The 13,245-nt window shown below is 34.3% G+C and overlaps 1 protein-coding gene and 1 long non-coding RNA gene across 2 annotated transcripts; one reads left to right on the plus strand and one right to left on the minus strand.

The window, feature by feature from the left end:
- The first annotated feature begins 250 nt into the window (after positions 1 to 250).
- LOC113709869 (uncharacterized) lies at positions 251 to 2,080 on the plus strand. Its single transcript, XM_027232717.1, has 3 exons — positions 251 to 402; positions 1,219 to 1,258; positions 1,355 to 2,080. The coding sequence occupies exons 1-3, from the start codon at positions 251 to 253 to the stop codon at positions 2,078 to 2,080; spliced, it is 918 nt and encodes a 305-aa protein (XP_027088518.1).
- An 8,666-nt stretch (positions 2,081 to 10,746) lies between these two features.
- LOC140014526 (uncharacterized) lies at positions 10,747 to 13,022 on the minus strand. Its single transcript, XR_011821292.1, has 2 exons — positions 12,620 to 13,022; positions 10,747 to 12,048 (listed from the first exon to the last, which is right to left on the minus strand). It is a non-coding gene; the product is annotated as an uncharacterized lncRNA (long non-coding RNA).
- Positions 13,023 to 13,245: the final 223 nt, after the last annotated feature.

Raw genomic sequence — 13,245 nt, forward strand, 5'->3', positions numbered from 1 at the left:
TTTGATATTATAGATGATGATAGTGTTAGTGAAATATTCTCAATGCATAAGTCTGATAATCAGATTTTTAGTGCTGGATATGGATGTTATTCCGTGTGATAAAACAAATCAGATGAATGATGCAAATGGTCATAACACTGATTTCAACTTAGGAGAAAAAGGAAAGGACAATGTATCTGAACTGGTTGCAATTGATGATTCTGAGGGCGAATAAAGTGATTCCAGCTCTGATTCAAGCTGGCTGCACAGCATGGATAGTGACAATGAGAAGGATATAGATGTTGATAGTGGCTCTGTGGCAGATAGTGATCAAAGTGACATGTCCTTTTTTGATTTTGATGACAATGAGGAGGGTAATATAGTTCCTGATTCTGAAAATGAACAAGAAACTGACCCTATTCAGTAAGTTTTGAAATAAAAAATGTGGACGTATAACCCAAAATCAGACATAGAGTTTAAGAAAGGTCTATCGTTCACTAATATCGATGCATTTATAGCAGCTTTAAAGGACTATGTAATTCAAAAAGGATTTCCAATTATGAGATTGAAGAATGAGAAGAGCATAGTAACTGCAATTTGTGGAGTTGAAGGATGCAAATAGAGAATCCATGCATCACTAGTTGCAGATTCCATGACCTTTATGATTAAAACTTATCAAGGTGAACACACATGTGTGATGGATAGGAAGAACACAAAAGCTACAACATACTGGATTGCCAAGAAACTAGTACCAGTCATGAGAATTTATCCTAACATGTCCATCAAAGGGATAGAAGCAGAGATGATTAAATATGGTGTGCATCCAAGCAAATGGCAGATTTATAGAGCACTAACTAAAGCAAGAAATGAGATTGAAGGCAATCACAGTGAATCATACACCAAATTGCCAAAGTATGCAGAACTCCTCGGGAAATACAATCCACACAGTATTTGCAAAATACATTATGCTAGGCCTACTCTTCTTGTTGAACCTAGATTTCTAAGAATCTTTATTAGTTTCAAAGCTCAAAGAAGAGGATTTGTTGATCGCTGTAGACCTTTTTTTGGTTTTGATGGATGTTTTTTAAAAGGTCCTTTTGGTGGTGTGCTTCTCACAACAGTCACCTTGGATGCTAACAATAGCATTTTTCCTATTGCATTTGCTATGGCTGAAGCTGAAAATAAAGAAACGTGGAGTTGATTTTTTCATTACTTTGAGAAGTTTTTTGGACCATTTAGAGATAATGGTCCTCTAACCTTCTTGAGTGACAAGCAAAAGGTATGCAATTTCTGCATTTCTAGGATAGCCATTGTCAGCTTGTGTAACTGTTAGTCATCAGTGTAACTTATTTGCATGTTTTGGTGCTGTTTTCAGGGCTTGAATATTGCTTATGAAGACATAGTGTCTGTTGCTAGTGGAAGGCATTGCTATAGGCATATCTGCAACAATTTTAAAGCTCAGTTTCCTGGTATTCTTCTTAGTAACCTGTTCTGGAGAGCAGCAAAAAGCTTTGATGTTGCAGGACATAATGCAACCATGACCAGCATAAAGGACCTAAACATAGAAGCTTGGAAGTATTTGGACAAAATTCCCAAACCAACTTGGCGTAGATATACCTTTAATACTGGACTCAAATGTGATCATGTCACAAACAACTGCACAGAGTCCTTTAATGCATGGATAGGTGAGCTCAGAGGGGAACCAATCTTGACACTAGTTGATGGGCCGAGGAAGAAGTTCATGAAAAAAATGCATAAGAGATATCAGAAAGGATGCATGCTCACCTCTGCTGTCACACCAAAGATGGTTGGTAAACTACAAAGAATTGGACAAGCATCAAGACAATGTGAACTGACTATGGTTTCTGATGACGTTTTTGAAGTGGGGGACATGAACAGGTCTTACATAGTCAATTTAGCAGCTAAGAGTTGTGATTGTGGAGCATTACAAATTTCGGGACTTCCTTGTAAACATGCTGCATTGGGGATTATCTCCAAGAGACAAAAGCTGGAATCCTACTGTGAGCATTGGTTCTCAAGAGATATGTACTTAAAGATATATGCAAGTATGATTCATCCAACTCCTGATGAGAAAATGTAGCCACCTATGTCACATGTTACCCCCTGCAACAGTCCTGCCTCCTCTATTGAGGAGAGCTCCAGGTAGACCAAAGGTGAAAAGGAGAAGAGAACATGATGAAGAACAGTCTGCATCACAACCAAAAAGATGGAGCAGGTTCAAGTGTGGAAACTGTGGCTCTTTTGGTCACAACAAGAGGTCATGCCAAAGAGCACCTATCCAGAAGAGGAATGGCAACATTTCAGCTGGCCAACAGGTGTTATATGTGCTCAATTCATTTTTGAATCTGATTATTTTATACTGAATTCATGTACTTAATGTTACTTATTGCTTAATAGTAGAGCTATAGAAGAGGCAAACCAGGAAGAGGGCCTGCAAACACAGGCCTGCCAGGAGCAACTCTTTGGGTATAATTTTTTTTTATTTAAGCTTATGATTGTAACATTTACAGTCAAAGCCTGTTCGATGCTAATACTACCTGTCCATGTACACTGCTAGGATCATGTCTCTGGCAATGTTCCAGTTGTTCAGTCAAGCCAAGGAAGCAATCCTTCTCCTTCAAGTCAACCTGCAACTGTGAATGTGAATGTACACCAGCAGAAAGAGAGCACAACAACCATTTCAAAGAAAAAGGTTAATTTGAATGACTATATTTTATACATCTGGAAGCAAATGCTCTCCTGTGTAATGTTCAATCTTCACTAATTGTGCAGAGAGGAAGGCCATTGTCAGCTACTGGAGCATCTGCTAGATGGAGCAGCAAGAGAAACAACTCAACTACTACTCAGATCACTCAAACTGTGGAACAAACTACAGTTCAGCAAATTGCACCATCTCAAGTTGCTTTAGCTGCATCTCAATCAATCAATGCAACTACAACACTACACTCAACAAATGTCAGCAACAGCAGCAGTTTCAGTATGCAATTCTGATGCATACTGAGGAGTTTTGGGAGGTGAATGCTTACTGCACTCAGATCACTCAGTATTATGCTATTAATTAGGTATAATAGACGAATATTTTGTACATGACTTCAGCAAATTTATATGTTTCAGCTGATAGGTCTTTGCAATCCTTACCATCTGTTCTAAGTCCTTTAATGCAGCAGACAGTGTTTTGAACTGAAGTGGATTGCTCAGTCATGCTTTTGTATCTTGTGATTGTTCTGGTTAGCTTTTGTAGTAATTCAATCATAATTCTGATCAGACTTGTTGTATTAATGGATTTATCTTGTAATGCAAGTACTATTCGTATCTGTTCAAAGTTGTATTCTTGGATGAAGTGGATTTTGTACTCATGATAGTAGATGTAAACTGAACTGGTTGCATTTATAATATAAACTACACCTGTTGCTGCATACATGATTGATGACAACACCATTCATGTACATTTCTGGATACATGATTGAAGACTCTCCTATGTCTTACAACACCAATTCGAACTGCAGCAACAACTTATATTCACTAGTGTACATTTCTGAATACACATCACCCTATTGACTTCACAATATGGATGAAAACATAAACAGCAACAAGTATGAGATTGATGACAAAAAGTATGTTGATTGCTATATTTATAGCCGCTACACTTGTTACTACAATTGGCATTTGCCTTTGTATTTTCGTAGACCTTTGTAGCTGTTGTTGAGATTGCAGCACTGAATTGGTGTCATAATTTCTTCTGTTGACCTCTTCAGCTTTAGGACCCTCATACCACTGGAAGTACTTGCATTTTGCACAAAAAAATATAACTTGTTGGGGTTGTTTTCAGTTTCAGAGATCTTCAATGTGGCCTTTCGATTGCACCAGCAATATTTGTTTTGTATTGTGAAAGATGTTGGGGAATTCCATGATGCTCTCCTGTGGCTGGAAAAAGACATTCTCTTTGCTGCAATATTTGCTTGCTCAAGTTCCCAAATTGAAAATGATGCAAGCTGTGTTTTGAGTTGGCAACTTGCTGCTCATTATTTTCCCTAGTAATCTTGGTATTCATGCATGACTTTCCTCTCATTTATAAGGCAGTGCAAGGAACTGCACATTTAGCCGTTAAGTAGCCGTTGGTCTCTCAACAAATGGTTACTGTTGTAGGTCTGCATCTGGAAGCATGATGTTGCATTTATACCCCCTGAACTTGCTTGATCCTTAATGCCTATGCCCCTCCGTTCTTAATACTACTTGTCAAGCAAGATCAGGACAAATTTGGAAGAAATTTCTTATCTCACTTCTACAAATAATTTTTTAATGGGACATCAAGTCCCCTGGACTGATTCTGCAATGAATTGTTCCTATTCAGGGGTTCTATATGCCATTTCTAAAGCTAAAGGGGAGGTCAGTACAAGTGTCAGAAATCTCAGGAGAGGTTTCTGCAATTTTTCCTTGTACCTAACCTTTGTGACTCGAATTTGCATCCATAAATGCACGTGAAATGCTGTACCAATTAAGGTCCACTTTTTTTTTCCTAGAATTGGGTTCCACTTTATTGATGCATTATATATGTTTATGTGTTGACGTTTACTTCACAAAGACATAAAACTAATCTTTTTAAGACAATTATAATTCACATGATTGATTCTCAATTAATTGATATCTTAATTAATGATTAATATTCAATCAATGATTAATTGGTATCTTCTATTTAATAATAATTGACTGGTATATTTGGTTAATTAATATCTTATTCAATCAAATGATTAATCAAATCAATCAAATAGTCAAAGATATTATTTGTAGTTAGGAATTATAGTAAGATTTTCTTGATGGAAAGAAATCATAGAGATTTTGATATTCGTTAGTAAGGGTCCCTAACATAACTTATAAAATGTCTGTGATACTCTATCTACAAAAAAGATTTTCTAGGTAGGCATAGGTTAAAAGGTTTCTGATTCTAAGAAGACAAGGAGGTGTATGGGATTAATTTACACTTAACAATAATGATAAGAGATAAATTATTTAGATTTTCGCTACTTAGTACATGTCGTTTGTACTTATTTCATTTACCAAAAGATTGTCGAGTTGACATAATCATGGACATTTAAAAAAAAAAAGCAACTAATGAAAACACCTCGAATGAAACTTGAAAATGTTTCTTAAGGGCCAAACTAAATGCAAATGGCTTGTAAGTGACGTTGGTTAAGCTAAAGAAGAAAAGGACCAAACTGTTATACCTGCACGTTAGGAAGAAAAAAAAACAAAAGAAAAAAATTGTTCTATCCTCCTTTTATGTTATTTCATTTTTATTTTTTTAAAAAAGAATCAACAATAATTTCTCAATTATTTTTTGATAATTTGAACCCGTAAACTGTTTATTATAGACAAAATGGTATTACCAATTAAGATACATTTTGTTCTATTCTTTATTTCTCTCAATTTTGCTTTCATATATAGCACAGCCACATTTGGACTTTCACATTTTTGTAATATTCCAACACAAATAAGTTTGCAAGATGTAGCGTTACAACTAACACAGAGAAAACCATTATTCATGCAGATTAAAAGTAGAACAACATTTAAACTTTTTTCTAGTACGACAAGATACTGCATAAATTCAATAATAAAATGACTTACATGATTAAATCCTCTCCTATTAGCTTTTATGAGGTTAGCAAGTCCATAAGGGAAGGGGGAGAGGTGGGAGTTCTAAATAAGATATAAAAGGCAAAATATGGCATTAAAATCCTTGATTAACAAAAAATAATGGAGCCAAAGCTAGTGATAATCCTATATTGTCCAAGTGGTCTGGACAGTGATTTGCTGTACAAGGGAACCTGTCACCTCCTGCATTTGCTACAAAAAGGCCCTGCATGCAATCATCCACAAGACAAGCATATGGACATAGGGGAGGGATGGGGAGTATGCAGCGGCAAATTCAAAACCCCAAGGTGAATCTCTGACAGTGTACATTTTTTTTATCCTTTATGTTAAATATGGTTTGAATTTTAAATTTTGCTTAAATTTGGTAGTGGAAATCATTCTATTTATTTGAGTTTAGAATCATCAAAAGATCTTATATATGGATTAGGATCCATATTTTAAGTCAAACACTTGTGAAAATGCAAGAATTTCAAACTGGTCTGATCCCATTGATAATCCTAGTTAGGAATGAATAAAGACTGAGTTGGTTAATTGTATAATATTTTCCATATGTCTATGTCTGTATCCATCAAAGATTTTCTCTACTTAGTATTCAATGGACATTGTTTATTGTATAATGTTTTCACTGTGTCTAGATACATGTCCAACAAAGATTTTGTAAGGATCGAAGACAACCAAGTGGAAGAGATAAACAATGTAAAGATCACAAATATAACAGTAAGTAAATAAAAAGGAAAGAATTGCAAACCAATTAACTACCCAACTCCTCTTGAGCTTGTAGATTAATTCAAACAAACTTCTTCAAATTGATGAATTACAATCACTCTTGTGTACAAAGGAAGGTTCACCTCCTTCTTGTCCCGAACTCCACTCGGTCAAGTTAGAAAGTTTTACTATCCCTCAGGACAACCCTCACAGAGCTATACTTATAAAGTATTCACTCACAAATGAAAAGCTTACAAAGAACCCCACACCACTAAAACTACAAATCTTCTTTGGAGAGTGTTTTCTCACTAAAACTATTCTAGATCTTTTGTATTTTCAGTGTGCAAAAGTTGTTTGAACATTCTGACCATATTCTATTTATAAGAGACCGACAAAGTGCATCATTAATACTTCCAACGGATAGAAAGTAGCTGAACAGTCAACTAGCCGTTGGAGTATAGGACGTCCGGTACTCCTGTTTTTTGCGTCTGACAGCAGGCAGTGAGTTTGAAAAATTTTCTTCAATTCTATCGAACGTCCGGTGCAAGCTCTTTGTGCGTCCGACAGCAAACAAAGAGATTTGAGAAATCATTTTGTTTCTATCGGACGTCCGGTGGAGACATATTTAGCGTCTGATGGTTTCGTCGATTTTGAAGGATCCTATCGGACGTCCGATACTTGCGTCCGATCAAGGTCAGTGATCCAAGGAGAATGTCTTATTTCCTTCGGACGTCCGGTGGTGGAGTTCTTCATGCGTCCGAAGTTACGCAATGATTATCGGACGTCCGATCGAAGCGTCCGACAGCTTTCAGCAACCTTTGTCCCTTTCAATTGCACCTGATCTTTGAATCTGATTTGCTTCACAATTGAAAATATTTCTTGAAGAGATATTAGTATTATCCATTATTTTATAAATATCAAAAGTTAGGGATCAAAATCAACAGATTTTTTCTACCTGGTATTCAATGGACATCTTTAATGTGTTTTATTTTCACCTAGATATATATATATTATTTTTTAACGTGTCTTATTTTAGCCTAGTATATTATATATCATTTGTATATAGACCACTTTCCTTAAATTAACATCACTTTTTCAATTAAAAAAAGGACACCCTTTCAAGTCTTAACTAATTTCCATTGCTACTAAAACATGATTTCTACCATTTACAGTGTTATATGCTAGGTCTGACCCCAGAAAATTGATCAAAAGATTTTTGGCAACTCCAAAGACAAATAACATAGCAGAAATAAATAAAATAGAAACACAAGAATTTACGTGATTTGGTCAAATTGACATACGTCCACAGGCGGGGGAAGAGCAATATTTTACTATGAAAAATAGAGTACAAAAAATGCCTTAGGAAAGTGTTTTTAGGACCAAAATGCCAAATGCTAAAACACAAGAGAGCCCAAAAATATGTAACTAAACAAAAGATTTAATGACTCAAATACCCAAATAACCCATTAATGCTTTCTTGGTTTTGGTGCACTTAACTCCATCACTGGCCCACTACATTTAAAGGCAACTAAGGGAAAGACTCCCTTATACAAAAGGGACTGTGGGACAACGCCACCTTAATAAATCTTCACCATGGCATGTCCCCAGTATCGACAATAGCAAAAACTGCTCCACCTTTCCACATAAACCCCAATGAGTCTAAATCACCAACAACGAATATCAGCCCAATTCAAGCATTGCTTGAACTTGTAACTGCAACAAGTTTTGTGAACATGACAGCAGGATTCTTCTTGGTGCTGATTTTTTGAACAAGATTTTTTCCATCAGCAATAGTATCTCGAATGAAATAAAATTTCACATCAATGTGTTTCGTCCTCTCATGATACATCTGGTCTTTAGTCAAATAAATGACACTTTAACTATCACAGTAAATAGTAGTAATACTTGATGCGGACTAAATTCACCAAACAAACTCTTCAACCATAAGGTTTCTTTAATTGTCTCGGTCATGACCATATATTTTGCCTTCGTAGTAGATAAAGCTAAACAGATTTTGAAGTAGCTTTCCAACTAACTGCATAACCGCTAATGCAGAATACGTAACTTAAAAGTAATCTTCTCCTGTCAAGATTTTCGGCATAGTCAGAATCTACAAAACCAACCAAAGTATCATTATTTCTCTCAAACTCCAAACAAAAGATTGAAGTCCCTCGCAAGTATTTGAGAATCCACTTCACAGCCTGCTAATGTGCTTTTTCAGGACAAGACATACATCTGCTAACCACACTTACTGCTTGTGCAATATCTGGACGAGTACAAACTATTGCATACATAATGCTGTCGACTGTATTGGAATAAGGAACCCGTGTCATATACTCTTCCTCTTCAACTGACTGTGGCGATTGAGCAGCAGATAGTCGAAAATGACTAGCAAGAGGAGTAGTCACAGGTTTAGCATCTTTCATGCCAAACTTCTCCAAGACCTTTCTAAGGTAATTTTCTTGAGTCAAGAATAACTTTCTAGCTTCTCGGTCTCTTTTGATTTTCATGCCAAGAATTTTTTTAGCTGCTCCCAAATATTTCATTTCAAATTCACTACTTAACTACAACTTCAAAGTGTGAATTTCTGACAAATTCTTGGCAGCAATGAGCATGTCATCAATATAAAGCAGCAAATAAATGAAAGAACCATCATCTAACTTCCGGAAGTAAACGCAACTATCATACATGCTCTTTGAATAACCATGACCCAACATAAAATTGTCAAACCTCTTATACCACTGTTTTAGATATTGTTTCAATCCATATAAGGATTTCTTTAGCAAACAAACATGGTCTTCTTTTCCTTCAATTTCAAATCTCTGAGATTGCTTCATATAAATTTTATCTTCAAGTTCACCATGCTAGAAAGCTGTCTTAACATCAAGCTGCTCTAACTCCAAATCATTCATGGCAACTAAAGCAAACAAAACACGAATAGACCTATGTTTAACAACAGATGAAAATACTTTATTAAATCAACACCTAGTACCTTACTATAGTCTTTTGCAATCAATTGTGCTTTATACCTTGCATCTTCAACCCCTGGAATACTTTTTTTCTTGAAGATCTATTTGCATCCAATAATTTTCTTATCTGGAGACGACTTCACAAGAACCCAAGTTCTATTTCGATGGAGAGATTCAATTTCTTCATTCATTGCAATCAACCATTTAACAGAGTCATCACAAGAAATCGTCTTTGAATAGGTAGTAGGCTCACCAATTACATCAGTTTCTTCTACAACAGACAAAGCATATGCAACCAAATTTGCATATCTTTGTTGTCGGACCCTATTTTTCGCGTTGAAAAAAAAGGTGTTTACAAAAGATGTGATTTTATTTAAAAATATGTGAAAAAGAACCTAAAATAGGACTTTAAAGAATGCGACAGTTTGGATCCAAAATTTAGTTTAAAAAGGTTTTTAAGAAAAGAGATGAGTTACCACTTAGTATTGATTTTGGGTGTACCAGGTCATCCCAAAAATATTTTTGACAAAAATAAAATAAAATAAAATCCCTTTCGACAACTCCAGATTTTTTAAAAATAAGAGAAAATGGGTTCAAAAGTCACGGTTAAAGAAAAAAAAAGCAAAGGTTCGATTAACTCAAATCTAAGACACCATTTCAACTTAGTCTAAGTTAGTTATGAGGTTTAATCAAAATTTTTCTAATATAACCCTTAATTTTATCACATTTGGATGTTTCCTACATAGATACAAATCTAAATTTATGAAATATCGAAAGGGACAAAATATCCATTCACGAGTTTAATTGATACCAATCGCATTGATTGCGAAGGTCAAAATAATTCCTTGAAAGGGTCACGAGCGTGCATGAATTAAAATGAAAAAAAAGAAAAAAAACTTAAATTATATATCTAGATATAAGTGGCCAAAGAATAGAAATGCAACATAATGGGTACGGAAGACAAAAACTCGTAACATAATTTTCTTATACAAGGATCGATGGAGTATTTAAACTAAAGAGTTATAATCACCCATATCCATGTTCAAAGAATAATTCTCTTAATATGAACAAGCAAATGAACTAACTTATTTTACAATTTCTTAAATGAGATGCAATTCTAAATGATATGATTAACACATATAGAGGATATGGGGTTAAAATAATAGGGAATATCATGCAAATGAGAAAAGATCTTAAAAATGAAAATATGCATGAAAATGTAATGAATATCACACAAAAATGAATCTAACGCATAAACAATCTAAGAGTCTAGCGTTGGACTAGCCTATTTTTAAAAGTTCTTATTAGCGTTGGACTAGCAAGTAAATGGAAGGAGAAGCCACAATTAGCGTTGGACTAGTGTGGTGACGTCATACATTACTAATACATATCAAAACAAATAATGCATAAATTAAAACAAATAAACACATAAGAGCACATGGCATGTAACACATAAACATAATATCTAGATACAAAAATTCTAAGAAAAGCGGATAAAGTATATAACACATAAGTCACATAAACACACAACCTACCTATTACATCGAGAAGCCTAATTACAATCTAAATGGGGAAAGTATGAAATAAACCTACCTATCCTATTTATTACATTGGTCTATCTAATTATAATTTTTGTAAAAATAGTACATATCTATTACATCTTGAGGTATTTAAATACCTCTCAAATAATTAAAAATTTAACTAAACAAACATAAGAAAATTGGAATAAACATTTGAATCAAATAAATAACAAAACATATAAAAATATATTGACACATAAGAACACGTTGGAGCACATAAGAGCATTTAATTGACATTTAAATGATAATAGGGGTATCTCCCTTTTGAAGTGGTGACTAACTGGAAGTCAAATTGCCCTATTTATACTCAAAATGTACAAAAGAATCATGACACCAATTTAATTAAAAATAATAATAATGACAAAAATACTAAATTCACATTAATATGTCACATATAAAGAAACTTAAGAACATCTAAAAATTACAAATTAAATATATTCAAAAGTAACTTAATTAACTATTAAAGAAAAGAAACAGTCATAATAAAAATAGTCAAAATTCACTAGGGACTAAATTATAAAAATTGAAAAATTTTTTAGGTTAAAAATATTAATTTATTAAAGTTTAGGGGTCAAAATTAAATGAAAGATGAAATTTAGGGATCAAAGTGTAATTAATTAAGGACCTAATTGAATGAAATTTAAAATTTGCTGGGCTATAATAAAATTATTCTAAAGTTCAGGGACTGAAGTGCAAATTCACTAGCAGATCTTCTTAAGAAAACAGGTCACTGGGCCATTCTCTATTTTTTTCGGGCCAAAGGCCATCCGGCCCAATCAAAAGTTCAAGCCAAAATACTCAGGCCAGCCCGTCTTGCTATCACTCAAGCCCAACTAAAAAATACATTGGTTCTAACCTTCTAACCCAAAAGAAATAAACCAACACCCTTTCCCAAAACCCAACCAAAATAACTGTAAGCCTACCACTAAAAAAAACATTAGCCAAACATTCTTTTCTTTGTTTTCTTTTCTTTCTCTTATTCTTCTTCTTCTTTTTTCTACTTCTTCCACTCCCGCTTCTTCGTCTTCTTGTCCGGCCCATTGAAGAAGTTTCAGCTAGTGGCCATGGCAGCTGTCAACCACTGGCGAATTTTCTGGTTGCCAAAATTTCTCAAAATACACCCCACTCGATTTTTCGCGAAGATTCTATTTTTGAAGTTTATTTTTACAAAAAAAGGAAAGAAAAGTGGTCAAATGGCCAAAAAATAGTCACGGTTTTGCTTCCCAAAAATCATTAAAATCTCACCCAAAAACTGTAAATTTTATACCAAAATAATACTTGTGATTTCTATAATGCAACTATGTTTTTAGTTTAACAAGAAAACAACAACAAAATAATGCATTAAGTCAAAACAATCCCTAAATTAAAAAAATTCATTCCTTGCTTTTGAGGTCAAAACTTGAATTTTGGACAATCAAAAATCTTTTCCAAGCCTTGTGCTAGCTAGGAGTCATCTAATCTTAACAAAACTATGCACAAAATTCACTAATTTGATTCATTTTTCATTTTGGCATTTCGTTAAACACAAACAAGGCATTCACAAAAAATCCTCTTTTCTCGATGTTATTAATAGCTTACACCAACAATTTCAACAAACACCACATAACAACAACATTAGTGAAAGAAAGAGACAAATAGGTAGCAAAGCATGAATTTAATCTAATTAATTAATAAAAGGGAAAATCGAAAAAAAAGAAGAGAGGAAAAGAAAAATACCTTGATGAGGATTGTAGTCCCTTGACTAAAGTTTTTGAGAAAGTCCAAGCTTTTTGTCCAACCGGTGGCTGCCTTGTTGTGTCTGAGTTGTGTGGGGATGTGTTGTGGGAATTGAGTAGAAAAAAAAGGGGAGGGATATGGGCCAAGAGAGTGAGGGAGATTTTCTTTCATTTTGTGTGTGTTTTGTCTGTTGGTGGAAAAAGAAAGAAAGAGTTGAGAGTGAGTTCAGGAGTTGGTTCTTGTCTTCCTTGTTGTGTCTGACTTCCCCAGCCAAAAGAAGAACAAGGCCGAGAGATGTCTATTGGGAGCCAAAAGTGGAGTTTGTGTATTAGTTTCGCCAAAATGATGATTTTCTCAACTGATGTAAAGAAAGGTGCCTGGCAATTGAGTGTGAAATGGGTTAATAGTTATTTTGGTAGGGAAAATGACGAAAATATGTAAGTTTAGTTTGATTTTTTATTTTTGCTTTTGATTTTGACTTTTTTCTTTCTTTCTTTTTTTCTTTCTTAAGATAAAGCTACAAAAATGAGAAAAAAAAAACACACATTAAAATACAAGAAGATAAATAACTCATTAAATAAAAAAATTCAGGAAAACATTAAAATTTGACAAAATTTAGTGTCTAC

Source organism: Coffea arabica, chromosome 9e, assembly GCF_036785885.1.
Source record: "Coffea arabica cultivar ET-39 chromosome 9e, Coffea Arabica ET-39 HiFi, whole genome shotgun sequence".
Classification (NCBI taxonomy): Eukaryota; Viridiplantae; Streptophyta; class Magnoliopsida; order Gentianales; family Rubiaceae; genus Coffea; species Coffea arabica.